The sequence below is a fragment of the Bombus vosnesenskii genome, unplaced genomic scaffold (assembly GCF_011952255.1).
Source record: "Bombus vosnesenskii isolate JDL3184/JDL3185 unplaced genomic scaffold, Bvos_JDL3184-5_v1.1 scf7180000013294, whole genome shotgun sequence".
In the NCBI taxonomy this organism is placed as follows: domain Eukaryota; kingdom Metazoa; phylum Arthropoda; class Insecta; order Hymenoptera; family Apidae; genus Bombus; species Bombus vosnesenskii.
The window spans coordinates 14,657-42,635 of record NW_022882945.1 but is presented as its reverse complement, the minus strand read 5'-3'; the positions used below and the strand labels follow the sequence as shown (position 1 = coordinate 42,635).

The following is a 27,979-nucleotide window of genomic DNA, read 5'->3' as shown; positions in this document are numbered from 1 at the left end:
TCCCCATTAGTCCGACAGTAATTATTCGAAGAAACCTTAGACGAAGCTAAAAGAAAAGGGTGAATGAAGAAATTAAAAAATCCGCAGGGAACACACGTGATCTACAATATAACGTTGCGTTTATTGTTATCGTTATTCATTAACCACAATCGTTAAACGTTCACTTTCGTATGATACAACGTTAGGTTTCTATACACATCCTCCTCCAGCCTCCCTCTAAATGTCCTCTTAATCTGCTTACACCTATTTTTAATAGTAGTTCCTTTTCTTACGGTTTCTTAGTATCTGTATTTATATACAAAAGCGCTGGATCATTCGTCCATTCGGCTAAGCTATGAACAATCCAATTTTTATTCCTCTCGCGATTGCGGTTGGTCTAGCACGCGACTCTAATTTCATATCACTCCTCTTTCTCCTCTTTTTATCGTTCTTTAAGTTTCCACTCTCATCCTCCAAACATCCAAACCTATTTTTTTATTCGTCGAATCGCTCGTTCCGCTCAGAGAAATCGTGAACATTCAATCGTTTTATCATCCTCTTCATCTATTTCGAAATTTTCTTACTTTGACACGTTTCTATTCGTCGTACGTTTAGCGTCACGTTTACGTATATTGGTTATAAAATAATTGACAAAAACCTGTCAAGTAAGTCAACAATTCCATCCCCTCGTTTTCAAGTGTCGTTTGGTGCCCGGCCAATGGCCGGATTATATTATTTTTGTTCTCTGTCCCTTTTTTCCCTTCTGTTTCTTTTCTAGAGGGTGGTTTTTATTCGAGAGCGGAACGAGCACGATTCTTCTGTTAGCAGCGACAGGCACACGATTGTTCTCTGGTTTAGTAAATAAAAAAATATCGCAGAAAGGACAATGGTCACTCTTTGGCGAAGTTTTACGATCACTTACATTATACAAATTACGAATAAAATTTGTTCTTCTCGACAATTTACGAAATGATGTTTGCTTTAGACATACAATTATGGCGAGTGTTTTTATTTGTAGTTCAACGTATCGACTACCATGAGATTTCTTTCAATCAATTCCTAGAACTCTCTATTGAATATTCCAGTGAAATTTTATTCGATGTGTAAATTAGTTTGATGCTTTAACTCTATTAACTTTTTCAATTAAATACTTTGATCAAATATTCGTTCGTTTTGTGATACTTTCTACGAAAATATCATCTACACGTCTCTTGCTTTTTTCTTTTTTTTTTTTCGCTTTAACGAAACACCTGGAAAGATATAAAATGTTAATGGACAATGTATCGGGAGAAACATTACTTAAAGCAGTTTCGTTTCACGAGAACGCACGACTTAGGCTCTCTTGCGCAATACTTGTGCAACAACTATTTCGACGATTTTGAAAAATACACCGAATCAATTTACACACCTGACAAATTTCGCGTCGACTTCCACAACGAATTATTACAAAGCGATCGCGTTTACATACAAACCTGCTATCATTCTTCTACACGTACAAACTTCTCCAAATTTCCCTTATTTTTAATAATTCATCCTGAATTCCCAGAATCGTAATGAATTTGCAATTTCACCTCAAATCATACATCTTCGTCGTGAATTATTAAATCGTCAATTATTGATTCACAATCATGAACAGAGAGATATTTCCTAATTAACTCGCTATTTTCGAAATTCACGAGAAACACGATCAATTAGGGCATTGGACACTGGTTCAGGCGAACGTTCCACGAAATATTCCCATCTCTTGGTACGTTCGCCTCGATTTCGAGCGCTTGCCTCCCCTTTTTCGCCAACGAACGACAGGAACGATTTCCGGAAGGTGTTCAGGCGACAAATACAAATTCCAGCCGCGCTCCAACACACTTATCATCCCCGTCAAAATCGGTTCGGCCGCGATAACTCGAGGAACCCCCGTGCCCGTCCCCGATAGCTCGTGAATCTTCTTCCACACCTTCGAATTGTGGATGCAGCTGCTCGGAATCGACGAAAATCGGTGCCACGTCGAAATACAGTAAATCTTTATCGATCGTTTCTTCGTTTTAATTATCGCATCTATTGGCGATTATCAGCGCGTAAATTTAGCTTCCAAGTATCAAACTGGTTTGCGATTTCGTTTCTCTTAGGGAGAGATCCCACCGAACGTGTACTATCATTGGACGAATCAATTTTCAATGAAATTAATCGAAATTCACGTAGTTCGTTAGTTCCTGCAGCAATACTTTTAGTTAGAATATCTATTCAGTTAAGATGTCAACATGTCATTCTGACGTACAAGTTAGAACGACCGATTCTTCTGCAATCTTCTTTTCGAAATTTGACTTTTGACATTTTTGAATGTCACGTCTATCGATTGAATTGAATCGCTTTAAAGCTTCCGGAAAGAAATCTTTTATCGGTTCGTTAAATAGATTTCCAAAGAAGATCTTCGAGTTCAAATGGAAAAGATTCGAATATTTGACATTTCTTTCAATAACACAGAAATGGAATTAAAAAATGTTCGATTTTCAAATTATAACAAATGCAATGAAATGGAAGTTTCTCGATGATCTTTTTTCATTTGTTCGTTTCGTAACGAAAATAAGAAAGATCTGCAGAGTTTTGTCTGCCATTTGGACGAATCGAGTTCCCTGAACCGTGACCTTGTCAAGCCTGTACACAGTGGTCTTTTCCTTTTTGCATGCCTATTACGAAATGTTCGCGTGAACCTGTCGCATTGAAAGCCGAAAACGTCTCTGGTTTGTATGACGGCCGCGATTCAGACGACGCCGTTGTGCGAGAGGGAGCCATCGTCCTGCCACGTGTTCGCTGGAAAGAAAAAGTCATCTTTTCAGATTCTCATCGAGACGATCCCTTCGCTAGATGGTAAGAAGTTTGGGGCCGCTCGAGCCTGGATATTATCCTGGGTTACCTCTATAGTGCATGTCCTGAGCCATCGATGGACACTTCGCATCCGGTCGCTGCCGAAAGAAAAATACAAAACTTGGTTTTCGTTAATCGTTTCTCGTCGGAACGTATTATTAGCGCCTCTAAAGCATTAATAGAGTAAGATGAAATATAAGAGTAATATTGTTCTCTGTTATTCGATAATTAAATATAATAATAATAATTAAAAATAATGACCAAATAATATAAATAATAATCCTGCTGCGATTTTTCAACTCTGGGATTGAACTTTTCTTGGACTCTGAATTTCTACATTTCCATCTCATTCTTGTTTCAAGGAGCGAAACGACGCGTAGTATTTTACGAAGAAATTTAGCACAAAATTGAGATAAGAAATCGTGCCTGTTAGCATCTTTCATATTTTTCTCAAACTTAAGAAGTTTCTTAACAACAAAAGAATCTATTGAATCGGTAATGGCCCAGAGAGCGTAGCAGGATTAAACTGTTAAAAGTTAATTTTGATCAATAAATTTCTTTTAGATGGCGCGACCTGGTCGGAAATTATTTTCACCGATTTTACGAATTTTTCGTGATCCAGAAAATGAATACAAACCCTATCCTTAAATTATTCTGTTAAAAACGTACTCAATCGCCATTAACACAAAACAAATCATGATATCGCTTTCTCTCGATTTACACGCTTTATATTTCAACTTCGAATTAACATTCATAACGATGAAATCGGACTTATTCTACACGCTTGTAGCCAAGCTTCCACATCGGTTAATGCGATTAGTCGATGAAAAATTAACAGAAGCGCCCAAGTAAATGGATGGAGGGAGAGACGATGGAAAATAGAATAGAGCAATTCACCTTGTGAAAATCGATGTTTGTCCGTATAGTCCTGTAATGAAGATCCTGCAGCGGCCTCGAATTGTTTCCCAGGGGTGCTTTCGGGGTGGTCGACGGACCTTGCATTAGTTGCCTTAGTGCGTAAAGCTGGAAATGGGATTAGGATTACGATGTAACGATGCCGTTCCCTCGTTCAATATTTAACCATAAAGCAGAGCTTGTTAAGTAATGGCGTGGTCGTGGAAGGGAGAAGGATTGAAATAAGGGTGGTGGAAGCGTAAGAATAGCCCCGGGAAAACGGGAGTTGAATCTCGAAAGTAATGTACTTTAAGGTATTGGTGTTGGTGCGCCTGACACCTTATTAAATTATTTATTGTCCCGCGATTAATTTTGCAACGGTGCAAGGAGATTAATAACGCGGACCAACGATTTACGCGAATTTCATCGTAAAATTTAGCGTACTTCGTTTCTCTCTAGTAGCCTTTTTAGTAAAAATAGATATCCTCTTGGACGGTGAATAATTAAAGGAAATTGCTGTATATGTATATATGTACTTCATTTAGTGTGCCGGTGTTGGAGTAACGATCGTATAAATTCTTCCTCGCCGTGTTACGAGGACAATTTCGCAGGATCTTGAGTTAACTCATAGATGATATGCCGTGTTAATCCAAGTACGCGTATTTGGTCAAAATGTAATTTTGTGAAAAATGACTTTTAGCGTTTAACAACTGGTCACAGATTTCAAATACGTTCGAAATATAAACCGTTACATGTGCAGTTTCAACGCAGAGACGTTTCTCTTATTTAATATTTTATGTAGATAAACTAAAGAAAGTTGCTGTTACGCTCGTTCGACCTAACACGGCAGGGGTGTAATATTTGTAATATTACTGATATATAAGAAAACGACAAATTGCTTACAAATTGGTTATTTAACAAATACGGTTTTTCCCATAATTTGTAACTGAACAAATGTTTGAATGTTTCTAATAATGGGATAAATGTTTCTGAATGGAATTGCAACTTTCTTCGATCCTTTCAGTCCTATTAAGAAGTCTCTCAAACTACTGTCGTGGATACGGATGCGTGTACATGTATTCAAAATTAGTATCGTGTTACGTTTATATTATATACACGCGTTTACACAGAACGAAAGATAGAAGATTGACTAATTGTCCATTCTACACACGAAAAGGGTAATAAAAAAAGCTCGAGGGAGGAATACAAATTGAGGTAGATAGGGAGAAGGTAAAGAGGATCAACACTTACCTCTCGTGCTGTTACGTAAATAGGTTTGTTGAGGATCAGCCATACTGCTGTTTCCCAACAGCCTGGGTGAGTCGTGCTGCCCTCGTAAGTCATGTAATCGTTCGTGTTTGGAAGGAGGCTCTTCAAAGACAGATGACGTACGGGCGCAAAATCGCCTGCACAGAAACACCAAAACTATATGAGGTCAACGGGACATTTAAACCACCATCGCATTGTTGATTTCGAAATTGTTGCAAAAATACGCGCTTTCGATGTTTCCTGATTTTTTACGAAAACTATCCTAAAAAGAAAAAAAAAGAATTAGAAGTTATCCGATATTTGAGGAAAAATACTGAAAAAAAAACAGTGCATACGTTAATCGTTAAAATGATACATTATTTTTCTAAAATTTAGCTGTGAATGTTCGAACTAATCTCCATAATCTAATAATAATTTGGATTATCAAGAGAAATTTGCCATTTATTTGACATATTCTGTGCGTATGACGTATAAAAATTAGAGGAGTAAAGTTTCAACAAGGATACCAAAACGTAAGACGTAAGATTTTCGATCTTAAACAATGTAACGCGCTGTGTAAATCGTTGGCGTGATTATTAAACTGATCGAAGGAAATCAATGTTGCCGATTCTGTATGAGCAGAAAAATCGCCTCTACCTTGAGCAAACAGAATAAAGGCTAAACTTTTCAAACTCTCTTTGTGCGGCATAACGAAAGCGCATCGGTAAAGAGCGGAGCCTGTCGTCTAAATTCCAGAGTATTTGCATGCTAAACGATCAAAATTCGGCGGGTTCTCTTATTCTATCGGTAGAACCGCTGCGTTGCATATTCAGCGACGTTATTTCGAACGCGACAAAATTACTCGATATTCGTCCGAGGCCACTCTTTGAACTTCAACTCGCGAAACAGACAGCCTGGAAAAAAGAGCAGGAGACTGGCTCGCCGGCGCCAAGAGAAAGGAACTTTGTATACTGTATATATTATTTATTTATTTATTTATTTATTCGTGGTAAATGGAGGTAGGGGACTATAGTAGCTTCCACGATACAACGAGGTCGTAAAATCGACTGTTGTTTCTACTGGTAACCTTATATTGTCCTTTTTATTACTGGAATATCCTTTTACGCCTGTTTTTGCACTGCTTTTTTCTACATATTACTAGAATTCGTTCTACGACTATTCGTGTAATCCTTTTTGTTATTCTTCTCATTTTGTCTTAGTATTTTTATAGGCACTGTCTTTAACGTTATCGACTTCCTTTCTTCGTCCGCCGCTTTTTTAATTATCCAAATTCTATTTTTACTTCGTTTATTTCTTTTACGTATCGAAATTCTTCCTTTGGTGTTTGTTATTTTGCGCTTTTTATTCGTTATATCATAGACATTCTTTTCATAGAAGACCTCACGCTCTTATTTTTATGATCGAAATTGCTTTCTTAGTACAACGCGTTATATTCATTCTTAATGATTTTATTAAACACTTCAAACCTCGATGTATATTTTTCCGTATTAATAGATGAGCTAATAAATAGGAAATAGCTAGTTCACTCGACTATACAAATTAAGATCGAGCACTGTAGAAAAATCACGATTTCTTTCCTCCATCAAAGCATTCTGTCTGTTCATAACTGACAAGACTGCTTATGGATGATTTGCGCATAGTTGGTAAGTAGGAACGAGCTCGTAATTCTGCAGCGCATATAAATCTGCGCGCAAGAGAAGCAATAACAAATTGATGCCGGTCGTCGAACGATCGTAAAGAGAAATCGTGGTTATTCCGTCGACTTAACGATTCGACGTGGCGCGTTCACTCGTAAAAGGGGTGACCCGTGTGTGTATCGTGTATCACGTTGTCGTCGTCGTCGTCGTCGTCGTCGTCGTCGTCGTCTCGCAACGATACGAATAATCGATAGGGTGTGACCAGGACCCGAAGAAATTCACTTCACAGCGGCGATTTCGATTCTTGAACGAGGCTCGCTCGGCCGTGAGCGAATCGCAAGCGAACTGGAAAACCAATGAAACACGACTAATCGTCGAATAATCGTCGAATTATACGATAGAATGGTTTATCGAACCGAAAATTTCACAATTAAAATAACTTTAAAGAAGAGTGTTCGTTATATATTTGTTTGTTTTTAATTTTTAAGAAATGTTGAAATATTCAGTTTGATATAGGAAGTGGATATTAATTATTTAGGAAGCTGATGTACTACTTGCTAAATTATTATGGGGTAGGGTTTCTTGATACGGATTTATCGATTATGTTAATTACATTTGAACACGGGAAGATACTTGTTTCTATAGAAATTATCAAACCCCTGATACCAGATTTTTAAACTGGTAATTTTTAGCAATCGTTAGTATAATTAATGGTAAAATATTTTGCATAATGAAGCTTGCCATATTTTTCTTTTTCTAAAGGTTGTGATAATCAAAATTACTTATGAAGATTAAATTATTTTAATCATAAACAGGCTGCGGATGTTTATGTAGAAACATGTTCTTGTTCATTAAGAAACAAAATGTTACGTATTTAATAACTGAGAAACAAAACGAGAAACAAATCATTCCGTTTCTTACTATAAGCAAACGCTACAAAATCTCTTTCATTAAAAACCTCCTCTTTCAAACATACTGCAAACGAAAAACCTCAGCGCAACATAAAATCTGATCAAAAACCCTAAACCCTGGCAAAACCGAGTTCCACTGGAAACTTTACTAATCATCCTCATAAACTATCATACGATCCACCAACTGAATCCCATAGCTCGATTCAGTGGTCTCCGCCCTTTTTCCCGTTCCGTTCTGTAAATTAATCCCAGGGATGATTAATCTGAAAGTCGGACACCGTTTCGTAAAAAGGAACTCTCTATCCTTTTCCCATCGCTCGACAAGCTTCTTCCGGCGTCATTAATCGAGCTTTAATAAAAATCATCGTCGAATGGCCAACGCTCGAATAGGAGAGTCGTGGCGAGTTGAAAAGCTTCTTGTTGCGGTGTCGCGACGTCGCGACTGCGAGCCAGCTATTCCCCTCGTATCGAGGCACGTGACACTAAGGAGGAGCGAGCGTATGTCGGGGCAAATGGTGAGCTGACACAACGGATAAATGTGGCGACCCTCAGCCATCCGGCTTGTTCTCGTCTTCCGCGGCGAGGAAACATTTTTAGGACAGTATTCAGCCCGCTTAGAGGGCAGAAAGTGGCGGACTCTCTTTTTCTCTTTCTTCACGACCCTCGTTTCTATCCACAAACCCTCTCCCCCATCTCTTACCTCACCTTAGACGCTCCTTTCCATTCGTTTTCTCGACGTCGGACGCGCAGTGAAGACGCGTGTCCCCGCGCTTTATTTTTATTTATCGCGCGGCCCCGATTCTCTTTCTTCGAGGCGTCACACGCGAAAGCGCTGTGATAAATAATAAGGAGGACGCCCCGAGACGGAGAAATATCAAGCGTGTCCGAGGATCGAAGGGAAGGAGGGTGCTGCTGGAAGGATTCTCTTTGTGTGATTAATGGGCTGTTGTGTTGGAATGGGGAGAATGGGGCTGCAGCGAGAACGTTGTATTGTGGGAGTGTTAATGGCTTGATGAGTCGAGATGTGGATTAATTGAGGATGATTGGTGGCCGATTTTCAATGTTGCAAATGGGTGGTTGGCTTTGAGTACGAGGCTAGGAAGATGTTTTAGTTATTGGGATAAATCGTATTTATTTGTAGAGTATATAATATGGAGGATAAGTTATGCAAAATAACGTAACTCTATAGAGAAACGTTTTCTGACACAACTTTTTATCCGTCGCTCAGTCTGCTTATTTTAATATATAAGTATACAGACGTATAATTTAATACATATTTCAAAGAATATTTTTTCAAGGTATGTCATGTACGTACATTGGCGCTCTAAAGTTTAGATTATATTAGAATTTGCTTCAATCAAACAGATAACTTCATTAAGGAATTAAATATTTTATCTATGATATTACTGTTTCATATTAAAATAGTAATTAATTATATTTAGAAACAATGCTTGTAGTATTCTTATTTCCTTGTAAAATGTACGGAAGAGTTTGTTCCATCGGAAAAGCAAAGGGTGTTTCAAATTCCAATTTATTTGTATCTTAATTTTTCTCTTGTTTTAACAATCGCGAAAAGACATCTAATGCCTTAAAAAGAATTTTCGCGTGAAATGGAAAAGAGAACTGATATAGTAAAAAGAAAAGAGGAAGTAAGAAAGGAGGAGAAGGAAAAGTAGAGAAGCATCGAAGCAGGTGACAAATAATAATAAAGATGTGGGAAGGATGGAAATGAGGGTGAGGCCAGGTATCACAGCAGGGATGGAACCAGTTCTGAAATTCAGATGGAAAGAAGAGAAGACCAGAGGGTCGTCCTGTGATTAATGAAATGCATTAACTCTTGCACAGAGGTCGCGAGAAAAAAAGCGTGAAGAAATTGAGAAACGTGTCACACGTCGCTTCGTTCTATCCGATTTCGGAGAGGGCTTCAACGCGGAGGCAATGATTTCTCGAATTTCTGCTACGTGGCGCAGAAGGTTCGCTTGCACGCGTCCACGAACGACGCACAGATTATAAAAAATGGGGAAAAAAGGTGACAAAAATAAAAAAATTATTTGAACGTTTTTCAATGTCCCGCGACCTGCCGCGGTTTACAATTTTCGTGAAATTGATATTTTCAATTTTATTCTGCTAGGGCACTGATTTGGTTAATTTAATAACTTGAAATGTAAAATGGTAAAGTATAGATATTTATTATGGAAGGAAATGTACTGTAGAACACGTGTACACTTTTGTTAAATATAAAATAAAGAAATCTATATAAAATGAAGAATCAACGGAAATTTTCACTTAAAAGGACAAAAATATGATTTCGGTACAAAGAAAATGATTCCTCATGAAACATTTAAGATAAAATAGTGGAATATCTTTCATTGCACGCGTGTATTGCTGGCCTAGAAATAAAAAGATATCTATTTCGTTGGTTTTAGACACGTTCAAATTTTATAAAACAGGAATTTCATTCGATATGGATGAAGTTTTTTGATTTTTACCATTTCTCTCCCTCCCTGCCTCCCTCTCTTTTTACGATGAAACTATATCACGAGGAAGAATGGTTAATATTTGCATGAGGAAAATATTTCATCGATTTCGAGTGAGCTGGCGCCGGTTGAAAATGACCGATTTTGGAATTTTAACCTCTTGTAGAATTTTTCGTACTAAATAACGTCACGGAACGAAAAAAGATTCAATTGAAAATATGGTTGAAAGTGGCGAGAACAAAGGAATATTTGCTTCGTTCTAAATCTAACAAGAGCAAGCGGGAAGGCAGAGCGTGTTCCAAATTAGAGAAGCGGTATAAGGCGGATTTATAACCGCGTAACGTGAGGTCGAGGCGTCACGCTGAATACTAATAATATAAAATGAACTTTCAAGATAAAGCCAACGTCATTTAAAATACCGGCTGAACATACTTTTTATCCATGTCCACTTATTGTATTATTTTATCCTTGGTTATATCTCAGCTTGAAAGGGTTCAATCTCCTTCCTGAATATAACTATATCATAAACTAATTTACTAAACTAAATATACAGTATAAACTGAACACATACAATGATTTATTCAAACTTCGTACAATCGTGGACTCCATATGGTATGAAAGATAGTGATCCGAAAATACGAAGTAAGGTTTTCATAATCTTAATGTTAAAGACAAAACTCAATAATGTAAGTCGATGAAAAATTTCAAATAAGATGTTGTATCAACGCAACGTTCGTTTTTAACAGATCAACAAATTAAATTTGAATTAATCAAATTAATAAATTTTAAGTATCTTTTGTTTCATAAGGTAAAGATTATTAATAGTTGTTCGTGTAAAATTAACATAATATTAAACAAATTAAAAATCAAGTAAACCAACTCGTGATTAACGTATTTTTCACTGACTCTAACGATACCAATTCGAAGAATTTCAATATCTTTTAAAGCTGAACGTTATTGGAAATAGAGCGATCCCTTACAAATACCCGTGAACGCAAATATTTGACATAAACAATAAACGTTCGATAATGTCATGCAGGTTCATCCTCGCCGCATATGGTGATTACGTTTTAATCTTTAGTTTGACACAGCAGAGGACACAGGTTATGATGGCGTGCTCCATCGCTGTTCTTATATCGCGATTATCGCCACTGTCATCATCATTATCCCCGGATGTGTGGTCGACCCATTAAGGTCGGTCAATTTTCCTAAGAGCCCTTTGCCCTCAACTTCCACGCAACGACAGCCACACGTGTGTTTCTCGAAGAACATTTGACGCAATAGAAGCATCGCCGATAGTCACTGGGTCTGTCCGATAATAGATAACAGAACGAGTGTATATTTGTCTCGATAAGCCTCTTAAACGGGCTAATGCGCTCGATTAGGATAATTGGCAATGTTTGTAGTTTCATGTAGCTTCTAATGAATCGGCGACTGAATCGGGCAAGAGTTATAATAGCTATCGTTAGATGTTTATGCATTCACGTGATATTTGAAGGTGTGGAAATAAACAGAACCTACAAAATTGAAGTATATAGAAAAGTATGTAGAATTTTACCGCGCAAAAGCTTAAACGATATTCTAAAATGTTGTGTCAGGTAGCAGGAATAAATGATTTGAACGAAATATTATTGCGAAGTTAATTAACATAATTAATAGAAACCACGAGATACGGTATAAGCTTATATCTTATAATTACTATGAATTTTGGACGAAAATGAGGATTTGTTTTGTTGTGATGGGAACAAGAGAAACAGTGAAGAAGTGGGATGAAACAATGAGCTCCATTTAATTGATACAAGATTAATTATTTTCGATCGGTCGTCTCATTAATGGGATGTTACGCGTGCGTTTAATTTCATTTATACAAACGTGATATCTTTCGAGGTCACTCATTTCATTACACACTCAGTTTTCCAAATTAATTCTGTATTTACCGGTATGATTAAATCAAACTCTGGCAACCATTTACCAACCTAATTGCATAAAAGCCCGACCTATAGACTTGCTCTGTTGTTTCATAACTTGAAATCAGAAACAATGGGTCTGATGTACAAATCCTTCCGAATCTTTGATGAGAAAACCAAAGAACAGAGATTAAAGAGGAATCCAAGCAAGATTTCCAAGAATATGTAGATTGCTCCGTGTGTAATGTGACACCCAGTTCCATCGGTGTTTAATAACAAACGAAAACGATACACAGAATGTACATATTACACGAAAATATCGAAAATACAGTAGCTGTTAAAATATTCAATCGTTGAAGCAGATTTCTGCTTAGATGCCACTTTTATATTATTTTCATAAAAATACAAATTTGCACCAAAAAAATCTTTGTATCATTCAAATCATTACTACAACTTGAAGTTAGCAAAGAATAGCTCACACAAAATTTCTTATTTCCCGACTCACTCTTCGAAACACGACTATTTTGACCAATAACTAATTTCGTAAAACGTCACGATCGCTGCTGCTCGTATTAAAACTTGTAATCGCATGAAAAAAAAAGAAAGAAGAAAGAAAAAGGGGGCCACTAAACGTCCAATCGTTTAGTTCTCTCCCTAATTAACCGAGGGGTGCTATTATTTCGCTTCGAGCTGTTTGACCTAAAAGCAGAACACGTCGGATCGCTTTCGTAGGGGAAAAATGGCTTTATCGCGTGGCATGCCAAAAGAGAAAAGTCAGGAGCGAGGCTGGAACAACGGATTACACCGAAAGGGTGGCATCACATTCCCGTTTCCGTCTGTCTTTTAAAATATGCACGTCGGTTTCCCGGGAGCATTCGCGCCGGCTGTCAAGGAATTTTACCGTGTCAAGGCCAGAATCCGTGGAAAGAATGAAATTTCCGTTCTTTCATCCGCGTTGCGCACAAGCGTTCCCAATGATTCATGGTACATTCACCGTGTTCATTACCCGGCATCGCTTGTTCGTGCGCGCACGCGAGCTCTCGCGGGACCACGCCGTCAAATCGCGTATTCAAAATCGTTTTCAAATTTATGCGCCGGCCTGCGCTCCTTCCCACGGCTTCCTGGATGTCTGCCACGCGGAAACCGGAGCTCACTGTTGTTTGCTTAACCGAGGTTCGAATTATTCTTTTGTCCCGCTTGATGGACATTGGTTTTTGTGTGTTCGCCGCGTTGTAGTTGAATGATTTAATTAGACGATTGTGTTTGCGTTCCGGTGTGTGCATTGATAGGTATTTGGTATCGTCGATAAAGAGTTTGTAGAGTAAGGTGGATACAATACAAATTCTCGGATTATCAGTATGAGTGATAAAGATGGCAAAATTAAAAATGGAAAATGGTAAATCAGGTGAATTGCCCGGAGTTAGTATGATCCGATTAAATCAATTACGAATTTTGTATTTGTATTTTTCTTTATATTATATATTTCATATTACGAATTTTTCAAGTTGTCCGAAAGTTTGTATGAAAGAATTTGCAATTTACGCTTCTGCCATTTCTTGCAGCATACTTTCGGAGACTCTTAATTTATAATACAGGGTGTATTTCGATACCATGTTGCTTTTTCGCTCCTAAATTCGCGTAAGTTTTTGAAATTATTTGATTTATTGGTAATACAGCCATGTGACCAACAGCTATATATTCGTATCACGATAAAAGCAAGAAAATTAGTGAAAAATACGAGTTATAAAGCGTCACGAAATTCCTCAATTCGAGCACAAAGGTAAAGCCCTTAGCTGCCAGCACGTATTGCAATCGTGCTAATTTCCAGCCGACAGCTTGCACGCGCGGATCAGTTTCTTGTACGCGGCCCTCTGTAGTAGAACAAAGCCGTGCAAACGGACCAACCGCGCCCCTTTCGTTGTCCTGGCTATCAACAATGACCGCTCTATGCTTTCAGAAATGCCGTCGCCCAACATAGAAGGAATCTACGCGTCAAACTGCTCCCGGCTAGATACCGATCGAATATATTTGATGGATGACTCGTTTATAACACATACATATTCATATGCATACCAAATATTCCTGATATTAAGGTCCTGTACCTTAATTTTAGATTTGTTTGTAAGATTAATTACCTAAGACGATCTTTACTGTTGTCTTATAGAAATCGCGATATTTCTTAAGAAAAGATAATATTTGTTGGACTTGTAGAATAATTGAGCCACTCAGAAGCCAAATTATTCAGCTTTATTTTCTGAAGATTTCTCAATTTTGCGCAAAATATGTTTATGTTTGCCTGTTTAAAGTAATTCTTGCCTCTCATCTTTTGTATTAAATCAAAATTTACGTTCGGCGGAATTATTTCGCCATTTTTTGTCTCAGATAAGTATCAGATATTAAAGAAGTATCTTCATAACTGTGCGAACTAGAAGATTTGTTTCGTACAACGAGTTCCATCTTTACTAATTTTCTGACGTGTTCATTAATTTCCTCAATCTCCAGGGTAACTTCTTGATCGACACAGTGAAGCGGGTGTCAAACCTCCCTTAATCCATCAAAAACCTGCCGAAAATTCGGTCCTTGAAGTCGCTACCATCTTGCCGGTTCTTACACCCTGAACGAACTGTCGAAAAAAAAAGAATTGTTCACGAGAGCGATCCGTCACCCTGGTAAATCCTCTTTTTTGTCTTTCCTAGCCGTGGAAAATATTTTCATCGACTGAGGAAAGTTTCGTCGACGAAATAAGCAAGAACGAAGCAAGACATTTTTTTCATACAAATATCTCACATTCTTGTATAATCTTTTGCAAAATATTTTCTAACATTATATTACCATTTATTAATAATGACAATTATTAAATTAATAATTAATAAATGACACAATTAGTCGATAAATAAAATTAGTCAAATTAAATAGCTAAGTTAATAAATGACAATTATTTAAAAATTATCTCGGATATTTAATTCTACAAAAAAATTGAAATTCATACAGAAACAAACAATCTTAATCGCAGCTGAATCGACGTAACGTTTTATTTATTCGTTGGTTGTTCTCATATGAAGGAACGTGTGACGATTCTCAGAGGACGCGGGTAAGATATCGTGGGATGAAAAGGTCGCGACGAAAGCTCGCCATTAGTTAAGCGAAACAACGTGGAAATACGCGATGCATGCATGCTGCACATGGCATCCCTCGAGCCGCGTTCGAAGATAATAGAGCATGGACCTTTTCAACGTAAAGTGGCTTGGAAAGACAGCGTACGGATTTTTCTGGTTCAAATCCTTCTGGTTGCTTCGAATATCGTACGGTCTACTGTACGATCGTATTTTCTGTATTGTTTCTCGTGGTATCTGCCAGCCATTACAAGAGATTCATACGTATTATATACACGTAGATATAATGAACATGGGCGGTTGTAATTTACCGACACAGTAATTTAGGTGGATTTGTCTTACGAGTAATTAACAAATTTTCAGATGAATGATATTCAGAAAAGCGCAGAATGCCGCTTAATTGTTATGAACGTTAAATTGTAATTTTATATAAGCCATTCAGAAGTCAAAGTAATAAGCAGACTATGGATGTTTATGCAAATTTATATCTTTATCGTAACAAATAGAAAAAATGCCTAGTAGGAATTTTAAGACGATTTTATTATTTAATTTTAAGAAATCCGATATTCAGAATGACACCAACCCTTAAATGTGTTGTCTATTTGTTTTTATAGTCACGTTAAACAACGTTATATTTTACAGTGACTTCGTTCTCTTCCAATATCTGTTTCCAAAAAATATTAATATTCTGAATACGTCAGACGGTATTTTTAAAACAGTAGTTGATAAATATCAATAAGCCAAGGATTTAACCGAACAAAATTCATAAACCACAATGAAAACAATTGGTAAAATGTGAAATCTATTACTAATACGATTAATCAGAAAATATTCTCAATTTATTCTGCAAAATCTCCAATTAAGGCGAATTTGCTCCAATGTAAGCATCGAATCGCTTATTCTACTTATATTCCCTCGTCGTGTCTCGCGTTTCTATCGTACTGTACGAACGTAGTTCTCTTCAATTTCATTGGTAACATCGAAATTGGAAAGATCGTAACGGCAAGTATTTTTCGTTCCGCGTGTCATTCCGTATATCACGAGTAGATGGAAGTTAATATAAATGCTTACATTACGACGCAGTGGATTCATCGTTGGCACGCGAACGAAGCAGGAAGCTATAAAGAATTTTATATTTGCTCGCTGCGTCGGCGAGTAATGCGTCGCATTTTTCATCTCACTTTGGAAAATGCCCTGCATAGACACGTAGCTATATTCATATTCAGGAAAGTTGCCCGTTCTTGTCTTATTTCGTCTCTCTGTGTTTTATTGTTTCCATATATTACCGGGGCCGTTTACGATGAAAGACAACGGAAGATGTAGCCGACCTTCTTGCAACGTATAAGACGTTCCGATTCGCCATCAACTCCATTCTGTTATTCGAAGCTTCCGTTTCACGAATACATGCAGTATTTTCTTTCGCACTAGGAACTTGTAAATCTGTCAGAATAGCAATTTTATCATTCTTATTTTTGTTTCTGGAAACGTCATAGACGTACAGATGCTTTTGACAAAATTGTTAGTTCGTTAATACCTCCGAGAAGGATCGAAAGTGAGTTGGCTTTATGTCTGAGTTTTGAGGAGTTTGCATTTCTTAAGAAATTTCTTTTCACGAGTAGTTTGAACACTGTGTCTTATATTTCAGTTTTGAAAAGTTCTACGGTGTAAAGGATTTAGTTCTGAAGATCGATGGCTCTTCTTCATATTGCATAATAAATCGCTTTTCTTCAGTCTTTCTCCACTCATTTTAATACCGCAAAACATCTAACATTGAGTAACACAGAGTTTATCTGCCCTTTTCGTAATTCTTAATTTGTTTCTACACTTTTGAACCATTGAATTCTGCATATTGACTTCCATTCGCTCAATGGCTGTGTTCGTGTAAACTAAATTCTATTAGTTTTGATAATCAATAATTAAATGTACATATAAATTAACAAGTGATAACAGGACAACATGTAGCGTTAATCGTTATTACTACATCTACAACTATACACTAAATCTATAATATGATTCGATAGGTTTTCACATGAGGGCTAAACTAGAATCATATATTATACAAATCCTGTAATGCAATTCAAATTTAAGCTGGCGTTTAATTAAATTTCTTTTTCAAATTTCACAATTAAATTTTTCTTCTACAATTTTTTTACTTCATTTTCGTCGCACACGTTTACATACGAACCTCAATTATAAGGACTCTGCTACATTTATTAACAAATTTTTATCAAATTTTCCAAAAGTTCTAAATTTCATAAAATTCGAACATAATAGACGAACATACACAAAACTGTTCAAAATAAGAAATTTCTCAAAGATTCGAAACTTCTCAAACGTTAAACATAATTTTATCTTGCAACGTGTATTATGTAATGACCCATATAAGACCCTAATTTCCATCATATTCTACATGCTCGACATCGATAAACGCACATGATCGCGTTACAAGAGTTAACAACTGATTCTGATGAACCAATCGAACCGGGTCATGCGTTTCCCGCGCATAGAATTTCGCATACGTACACAACGTTTGAATTAAACTGATTCATAAATATTAACGATATTTACGATGCGGTGCGCGATACACGGGGAACGCTTACATTTGATTCGTAAAGCGCGAGCGTGTGCATCATGGGCGCATGACACAATCTCTCGACAATGATGAAAAGTTACAATTACGAGTATTCCTGGTAATCCATCATCAGCAAAATATTTTCTTAATTTTAAGTATCGTCAAATGGTATCGTTAATTTCATTTAGATAAGCGGTAAAGTTTTCATTTGTTATTTCCATTGCGCCGAAACGATAGAATAAAATGGCAGGTAATGGGATTAGATCGTGGCCCTGGGTTCTGTTCCTCTTCCATTTACGAGCATTGATTAAATTTTGCTATAGTCGTTTCGTTCGCAAGCAGTGTACTTGGTATCGCTTAAGAAAACAAATCAAACGTTTATTGTAGATACTATCTTACAATCTTCTTTGTATCAAGAAAAATAAATAAACAATTTAAAAAAATTTAACTATCTGCCTAAATTAAATTGATACACTAAAGTATCACGAAAATTCCAATAAAATAGATTTAATTTACAATGTTATATAAAATGTATTATCCATTCTACAACATTCATTTCTCTGCAGAATTTAAAGGCATATAAACAAAAAATTCAATTATCTTCAGAAATTATTAGCAAAAGTCCAACAAAATATGTATAACTTATTACACAAAACTTATCTATACTTTCCCATCTGCAAATTTCTCAAGCCCATTACTCCAATATCTGTAACATTGTAACCAACCATCCCAAAACTCACCCCTTCGTCTCGTTAGAATCTCCAAAATAGCGGTACGTTCTGCAGAATCATGCCTGAGCCGTAAGGCAGGCTGTCGACGACCGGTTGTTCGGCCGGAAGTCAAGTGGTGCGATACAATCTTGCTTTCTCGCGAAATTTCGCAATAAATACCTGGAAACTTTTCGAGGAGCGATGGCGTGCGCGCGTTCGTGGGTCCCCATTGTTATCGCGGATGGCGTACATGCACACATCGACGGTACAGGAGCCGACGGTACACGACAATGGAATACTTAGATCCACCCCTGTTGGTCCACCCCCCACGGCATTTCTCCATTGTCTCATGATTTATGTGCCGTGGTCGCGGTGTCAACAGGGTATTGATTAAAATACACACACAACGGCACACGTACACGCGGCGCACACTAGAATATGACGCCACGGTGTATAGAGGAATTTATGCACACACAAGCTAGCTGGACGCTGAGCATCGTTGTCCCTCGTTGTAAATCGACCGGTTGTCGTGTAGATCGTGTCCACCGCGTAAAAAGCTGCGCAACCGAGCTTCCATCGACGAATCGTTTAACGTCGAGTACCCTTACCGTGGAGGGATCACCCTTTGGGAACATCGACGCATCTCGTCGTTCCATCGAATTCATTCTTCGGGTTTAAACCTTCTCCCGTTTACTTTCGTTCGTATATTTTTTTGAGAAATTCCTGTGACGTGTTTTCTTTTACAGACTACACTCTTTTACGACGTTATAAGTTTGGTTCTTATATGAGGTTTCTTGTTATTGTTGTTGATTATAGACTCTTTTATTGGCTGTTTTATTCGCTGCTTTTATCGATTGTCGATTGAGAAGGTAATTCTGGATAAGGTCTGTTTTTGTTGATCGATGATCAAAGGGAGAAATCTCTTGCATCGATTGACAAGATACAAAGAGACGAGTTTCGGAAATATATAGCATCTTTTATGATATAACGTCAATTACTTTTCGCAGATAAAATCCTTCTAACAGCGTTATCTGATCTTGCGAAGTTATTTTCGATTTCATCCTAAATACAGATAATAATCATTGATATTAAATAATTCGTGAATGAAAGTGTTAAGAGATACTCGTCAGAAAACAAGAAATTGTCCGAAAAAAAGGATCTCCTAAAACTTACCAAATAAACAACCTCCAAATCTAACCTCTATTTTATTCCACCTAACCGCACTCCAAAACCATAATCATATATCTCCATCCTCTCATAAAACTCTCAAAAAATGCCATTCATCTCATCACCGGCAATAATCCCGAAAACGTACCCCACGCTTTAAACGTCTAATCGTAGCCCGTTACCCTTCAATTCTTCCTCTCATTCAAGCCACGAACAACCCCACAATATCGACTCTCACGACGAGATAAAGTCGCCCTTTCGAGAAACCTGGATATCTGCCGCGGTGAAGTGACTCGTTACCTTAAGAGAGTCATTTTCCATCCCCCCTTCTCTCTCCTTTTTTCCGTCCCTCGACTTTTCACCCTCTCGAGTCAGCGAGTCCCGCGCCACCCCTACGTAGCCTGGAGCGTCGGCACACTCCCTTTCCTGGCACCATTTTATTTATTATCCGGGGTTATCCCAGCGACAGAGTGCGCGGCCAACTTTCCACCGCGGCTCGCTGAAGCGGTCCACGGTGGTATTTGGTGCGTGAACCGCGCATTCATCGTCGCGCGTTCTCTTTACCTCACCCCGTCGGTCTACCAAGCTACTCTCCGTTTCGTTTCCGCTTTCAAACCAGAACCCGGGGTCCTGGGTTTCATCTGTGGCTCTTCCACGTGCCTTACGCGACACCTTTTGACGGTCCACTAATTGCAGTCGCGAATGAAAGACACGGACACGCAACGATGAATCGCCTGTTATGTGTATTTCATCAAGATAGTGGATGACACGGGTGAGCGTTTTTTGACTTTCGAATGGTCGTACGAGACAGAATTAGCGATGTTTATTCAGGTTACAGACATACATCCAATACGTACGTCCATCGTATACAACCAAGTTATCCGAATGACGTGGTGAGCGAGCGAGAAAAGATAGAGCCGGATTTTTGTAAAGGGAGCTCATTCAGCGGAAGAAGCTTGGAAGTGTCGGAAAGTGTTTCACGAGGAAATATGTGGCAATGAGTCGGTTTAGAATAGGCTGAGATATGAAATATTTTCTTGAAAGAATTTTCTATAGAGTTGAAAGGGTACTTGTACAGTTTCTAATAATATTATTGTTCGCGCTTTTCACTCATAATTGCTGCAATAGTTATTTTATCACATGGATGGTGTGCTCAAGTCCACAGAATTCTATAGAAATATTCAGAAATAGGGCAATTCACTTTTTTTTAGCGACAATTCATTCATAAAGTTCTATTCATAAAATTAACGTTTAGTAGAGTTCAAAAGTAAGACAGATTTTATATGTAGGATTTTCACTATACCTTAGCTCAAACATCTTCAGCAACAAGGAAATGTTATCCGGCGATTTCTCAAGTAAATGCCTCATAAATTGTCAAGAATTCAAACGTGAAATATAGAATTTAGAAACTTGAAATAAACGTAAGGACAAGGTTTAAACATTAAAGTTCTTACTGTTAATGAGATTGCAAGCTTTGGAATTTCGGCAAATGTGAGAGGTCGGAAATTCCTAATAGGATGGTGAAGTAACAGGGGATAAATCGTGATCATTATACGGCGCGGCACGAACGAAACTATTAATATCCCATCGCAAAAGCAAACGGTAGCGGAGCTTGCCAGCGAGTTGAAAGCCTATAACACCATCAGATAGTCTGCGGCAGTATTAGTGCGTAAATGCGTATTGATAGTGTACGCTAGCGGCAGAGACGAAAGGCGCTCGCATTATACGTGAAATTACAATAGATCATGGTCTGCAAACCTCATGAATTTACGTTCTATGTTCTAGAAATTTCTGCTTCGTAAACCGATCAAATGTACTTTTCTGGATTAGATAGAATTTATATTGTTTATGTTTTCAATACTAGTTTGCATTATTCAGAACTACGAATTTATTTCATTCAAGATTAAACAAAATTCGTTCGATGCAAAATTCTACGGTTACTGAATTAATAATTAGACGATACCTGAAATTTTGAAAACAGCCTATTCAGAATAAAGAAAAAAGAAACGAGAAAGATCTATGAAAGAATAAATCAATGTTTTATCCGTATACTGTACAAAAATTGTCAAAATACTCAAATTTGACGTAGACTGACATATGTAAATCTATAAAATTTCTATGAATTACAAATTATTCGATTTTACTATACCGTTAGTACCACCATTACGTTCTCATAGATTAGAAAATATTCAGCTTATTTGCATTACACTAAATTATTATTATGTCCTATACAGTTTCCAGCAAAATCTTTCCGAAACACGCAATCCCTATACACTGATCTAACAGAGAAGAAATTTACTTACCGCGGTACTTAACTTTGTTGAACACGCTCGTTATGATCTGAAGCTCTGGGTGCAGCGTCTCGCCGATCTAAAACATGCGAAGAACAGATTTCATTTTTAGCATCGACTATGAATGATCCTGTATTAATGTCGCGAAGATATGCACAATAACCATGTATCTTGCCTTGCAACACACCTCGTTCATTCTATGTCCTAATGCCCTAATACGTTTTCCATCGATTTCCCATGAAATGGGAGGCTCGACGCTGCTAAGTGCATCGCATAAAGAGGCAAAGGCGAACAGTCGTTTCGAAACTTCCACACTGGCCGGCTATTAAACGTAACCGTAAAAGCTAAACCGGCTAAAACCGACCAGGCAACTCTCTAAAGTAAGAGATAAATAATAAAAGTTCATCTGGCCATCGAGGCTGGATCAAGAGTTTCGTCGTTTCCCCTGGTGATGGGACAGGGCCCTAGTCTACCGATCATACGCGTCATAGCTTTTCCCCGTACTCTTTCCTCCGTCTCTATTTATCTTCGTTCACAGTCCATCCTTATCTTCGTTTCGACTTAAGAGTCTCGTTACCGGGAAGTTCGAGGCCATCGTGACTTTACGAGTATCATTGTTGCCGCGACAACGACGCTTGGAAATTCATGGCGTTTTACGGGGTATTCGTTATTCAAGGTGGCGTCACTATGTGGATGGGAGTGGTGTTAATGTCAGAAAGATGGTAGGTAATGATTTGGGTTTGGTACGGTTCGAACAATTGAATATATATTGTTCTTGATTTTCTTGGGAAGAGGATCGATATAGATAAGTATAGAGATTCATAAAGGTTTGCTTAAGGTTAATTTTGCCAATCAAAGCATTCATGTTCGATAAGAAAGGTAAGGTACTTTTACGTAGGTCAGATACGGAATGACAATTTTATTTCATATTTCCTCGAAATTTTCAGTTTCTCAATTTTATAATCCACGTATAAAGTACTACTTTAAACGATTTATGCGAAAATGCTATATAAAACTATAATACAACATGGACTGATATTACAGTGTATTGTTATATGCATTGGCTTACGAAACTATTTGAACATTCACCATGGAAAACTTTTATGTTGGTATCTTATGTATTATATAAAAAGTTTGGAAATTTCATGAGCATTGTAACGAGACATGACTAAGGGAAGATATTGTTAAATATTCTTTCGAATACATAAGTATACCGAGGAGGAAGCGAATCTCAAGTATATGTTCTGACAATATCCGGCATAATTATCGCGTCTTCATCCGGCAGACAAAATAGAGGCAAGCTGGATTATTAGCTTCCGAGCTCGATAACTTATTAACTGATAATAAAATTTTCAGCTCGCTGTAATAAAGCAAATTCAATGGTTACGTTACTGCGTTATACGGGTCGTTCGGTCTAATAATATAACGTGCGATTATTACGTTCGCTTTGCACTTGCACTCTTGTTACGCGGTTTAATAAGGGAACGATAATATTTATTTTCCTTGGTAAAATATTATACATATTAGAGTTACTTCCAATGACGTGTATAAAATATTTAGTAATTAATGATACAGTGAGATATTATTACGCAGTAAAAATTACCAACTATAAGACAGTAAAGTCAAATTTCAATTAAATCAAAGATTTACGAAAATCAAGATTTACGATTAAATTAGTACGATGTATAATTACTAAATATTTTCATGGAAACGTAAATACGAAAATTAAACATTAAACGGTCACTTTACTTTCAATATTTTCTACATCTTCGCGTATTACGTACATTCCGTATATTCTTGTAGCATTAAATTCGTTACGAATGTCTTTATTGCTGAAACCAAACGTACGAAAATAAATGCGATGTTTCTACGAAATAAATATTCCTTTAATTTCTCCTTGCTTTCTATTCTCAAGCAGAAAATAGTTTGCAATGAATAAAATTTATTGCTCTCGAGAAGGAAGAAAAATCTGCCTACAAAACTTTAAAAAGCAAACGAAAAAATCGTGTAAGTAAATCCAGCAGAAAACGTAGAAAAGGGAACCACGTCGTTTTCATTACCAACCCCCTTCCTACGTCGCTTTCAATCAACGCAAACATTGTCCAATAATTTCACCTCGCCCCGGATTCATTAAAACCCAGTGTCGTAATTCCCACCAAGCATCAAGGATCCAGAACAAACGACTAAAATTCCAGTCGATAAATCCATCCCGGTGAAAACGGGTGACACGAGTGTCCCACGAAAGGTACACGTGGAATGGGGTAGGAACGCGCGAGTGAAAATATCCGGGAGCTCATTTAGACCCTTCGGATTGTTCAAGCGTTGACAGGGAATGCTGCCACCGACTCATTTGGATCTTATCCCTCAGACACCCCCAGGGTATAATCCGTTTGAATTACACCCGTCAACACGACGCCCCTCTGCCACGACACACTTTTACGAGCTACCACCGTATCCTGTCGAGAGATCGAGCACCTGTTAAAGATTGGCCCGCGACACGGCAGCCGCTTTGGGGATGGTTCTAAAATATTTTCGTCGTTGCCGTGACTATGTTATCAAGGAAATGATCGTAATCTGAACAATGTGAATTGGTGCACGTGTGAGTTATTAACGTTGATCTATTCCAAATTTCATTCAAATATACTTTAAATCTAAAGACTCGAGCAAGTTCGTAATTTAAACGTAATCCAAATTTAACTGAAATCTATTTTAATTTATTAATTAAAAACTAGCTTGAATGTAACTCAAATCGGATTCAAATCTATTTCAAACCTAACTCAGTCCTAATTCAAGCTTGATTCAAACTGAGAAAGATTGAAGAAGTTTGCAGTTTGATAAATTACATTCAGTAAAAAATAATTAACCGTCGAATACTTAACCGAGAATAATAAATGAAACAATGCAAGTAAAATTGCGTGACGTGTTATGAAAAAATGATATAAGAAGGTATGATGAAATCTAAGAGAGAGAAGCATCTACTACTTTCACACATAGAAAATTCCAACCAACGTATAAACTCATTCACGCCACATAAATTCTCAATCTCTTTTTATCTTTTTACTTTTTTACCTGTCCAACAAATTTTAAAGAACTCTCAAGAAACACGATATCTCCCTAAAACCATGGACATATAAGAAATACGTAAGAGTGAAAAATCAGGTACCTCGTCTCTATAATATCATGGCCTTTTTAAAATATTGTAAACTTTCCAAATAAGTGGTTTACATTCAGGTTACCTCCGTCACGCCGCGTCCTTAATGCATCCTAAAGGACTCTTTTCCCTCCTCGTCGTTTTTTTGCTGTTCTCTCTGTTTCACGGTCGCGCGTTTCAGCCGCTAAAGACCGTGAAAGGTAAGGGAAAAGGAAGATGGGGGCCGGCTGGCTGCTGGAACTTTGAAAATTTATTCCGCAAGTAAACGGCGCGGCCGCGCAAAACGAGGGAAAATCCCTGTCAACCGACGTACCACGCTTTTTCGCGAGAATACGCTCTCGCCTTTTCTTCTCTCCCCTCTGGTCTCGCGTCGTTAATTCCTCGGCTGACGACCACTGATTTTGGGTAATGATTTGGAAACGAGCCGCGCGTGGATTTTTGTGTCATTAGCGGCTGGGAACCGCTGCTAAAGGCAGATGAAAATTACGCTTGCACGCGAAAAACACCACTTTGGGTTTTGATGGTGCGTGACTGCTGATGGATGTTGGCAAAGAGGATGTTAACTACCAGAGTTGAATAATATTATGAGAATTTTTCAAGCTACAGCGTTTTTCAAGTAATTATTTTCAGTAGTAACGCTGTATGATTATGAATGTTTAATTTGGAATTGTTTGATTTCTTGAATTTTGTTGTAATTCGTTTGAAGATCATATCGTTTTGACCAGGGAAATATTAGCTATTATCGTTGACTAATTTTATGGGAATTTTTCAAATTAGAGGGTACTGGCTTTTAATAATAATATTACACAACTGCAGAAATCCGATTCGATAGTGTGCGCATTTGTTTGAATAACAGAATCTTAACCCCAAGGGGATGATACAATAATTACGAGAATTGACTAATTTTTTGGTAAATCTTCCAGTTAAAATATAGTTTTTTTATTCGCCACTTATAAATGAGTAATATGGAATAATTGTTTGATTTAGAAATTTAATTCAGAGATCGAAGGAAAGAAGCGAAGATTTCTGAGGCGGAGTTACAGGAATTTGATCTAATTTGTAGAATTACTCATAAAAATTTACAAAAGATGTATTCTGCTCAACGTATCATTAGATTAGCACTCGTTCAATAAATCCTCGAAATGATAACATTAGAATGCATAAACTTATTGCAAGAACATTTCTAACAATCATGATATATATAGAAGAGCGAAACGGGAATGGTAATCAGAAAAGGAAATAGAACGAGCTAGAAACGAGTCGATGTTTCGATAAACAGTCTGAGTGAAGCGGCAGCAGCCGATTCTGTTGAACTATCGTGCCAGAAATCAGAAGCATAAACGCTTGTTTCCTGGCGTTTGTTGCCTCAGAATCGCAGGCTTTCCAGTTTCTTCTAGCGGAACACCGGTTCTAGAAGGGGTGAGAGAGCAAGAGAGAGAACATAGACGATCGTCGACGTGAGAGAAAATGTGAGGGTATAAGAACGAGGTGGAACGAGCTGGCGAAAGCAGAACGTTTTCTTCGAAACTTTGGAATTTATTCTCGGAGCAAGCGGCACGCAGCCCCGGGAAGCCTGCCGGGTGTTTGTCTGCGAGACTTCGAAATAATTGTTCACCAATAAGAACGTCGCGAATAAAATCTTTCTACCTCTTCCTCGTACATTTTCCTTCCTTCTTTTTTTCTATTTTACTCATTTCGATTTTTTTTAAATACACCTTGCTCTGTTTTTATATAATAAAATGATTTGGTCCAAATCCGAGAAGAAAGAAAGGGAAAAAAATATTCGAGAATCTAGAAAGCTATTTTTTTATTTATTTATTTATATTATACACAAGAAATATCTATGAAACAAATGTCTATTTAAGTAGCATTTTTTAAATTTGCATTTAGAAAAATATGAATTTGCAGAGGTAATCTGTTTGGGAATAAAAATTTGCGAATTACAAATATTTAGAATTTCATTTTCGTTAATAACAAATTCGTAATTTTTGTAACTTTCTTAATTATGATTTTTAACGGCGGAGTAAATTATATCGATCGAAAGAATACGGTAAACACGCGATACCTAGTTTACAAATTCGGGAACAAATTCCAGGGTTGCTAAACTACCCCTCGTCGACATATAGAATTCTATGATTACTATCCTTATTTTTCAATCCCTTCTGTCTCGTTACCATGATCCATTTGGGAATTCATATTTGTGTTTTTAATAGATTATTATATAGATTGATTAATATAGATTATAACTAATAGATTGATTAATCGCCATTAAAATAAATTTAATCGGAGCGTCTACAAAATTCTACGATAGTATCGACAGTATAGATATTTTTTGGTACTTATTTCATTGCTATTTTACCAATGCGTTCATTTTTTTTACAATCTCGCCAATGTTTATTTATTTATCTTTTTTTCGAAATGAAAGGAATTATAAATGTTTTTTGATATCAAAATAACTGTCGCGTACGTATATATTCTCTTTGTTCAAACACCATTCATATATCTCATGCATATTCATTTATCTAGTAATTCCACGATGGCAGAGTGGAACGTTTGTTACAAAATTGATGCGAAACAGATGGAACGCACACTTTATTTAGCAATGTAAATACGCTCATAATACGAAGCGTTAACATGTAACAAAAAAAATGGCGATATAAAGTCTCCAGTAACAAATCGTGCAACCCGAAATAACGATAAGTATTCAGCAATATTCAAGTTCAAAGATTCGATCATCTAGATTCCAAAAATTGAAAACACAACCAACATATCAAAGTCCTGCTCTTTCATAAAACCATATAAATCAAATCATACCAAATTCACTTCTGTGCCCACACACACACAAACACACATAAATCTAAATATCCCGCCATACAAAGCTCCTAAATCACCGCGAAACTTCCTCGTTTTAATCATTTCGTAGAAACTACAATATTCTACATTCGCTTACCTGTACCATCAACGAGATCGCGACCAGGCCTTGACTTTTGTGTTGCGCCTCGCTCATATTGTGATACAGTTCCGCGTTGAACCCGTACACTT

At 37.3% G+C, this 27,979-nt stretch overlaps 1 protein-coding gene across 1 annotated transcript; it reads right to left on the bottom strand.

Moving 5' to 3' along the window:
* Positions 1 to 102: 102 nt before the first annotated feature.
* Positions 103 to 27,979, bottom strand: LOC117232992 (carbonic anhydrase-related protein 10-like). The gene is made up of 6 exons (XM_033492820.1): positions 27,888 to 27,979; positions 21,799 to 21,865; positions 4,984 to 5,138; positions 3,736 to 3,861; positions 2,888 to 2,936; positions 103 to 2,784 (listed from the first exon to the last, which is right to left on the bottom strand). Exons 1-6 carry the CDS (start codon positions 27,942 to 27,944, stop codon positions 2,735 to 2,737), a joined length of 504 nt encoding a protein of 167 aa, XP_033348711.1. The 5' UTR covers positions 27,945 to 27,979; the 3' UTR covers positions 103 to 2,734.

What these genes read in the sequence shown, in the direction of transcription:
- LOC117232992 (XM_033492820.1), bottom strand. Translation starts at nt 27,944, where the DNA reads ATGAGCGAGGCGCAACACAAAAGTCAAGGCCTGGTCGCGATCTCGTTG. An exon ending in CGATCTCGTTGATGGTACAG is followed by an intron (nt 21,866 to 27,887) that starts GTAAGCGAATGT and finishes CGCATGTTTTAG; the next exon opens with ATCGGCGAGACGCTGCACCC. An exon ending in CAACAAAGTTAAGTACCGCG is followed by an intron (nt 5,139 to 21,798) that starts GTAAGTAAATTT and finishes GTTTCTGTGCAG; the next exon opens with GCGATTTTGCGCCCGTACGT.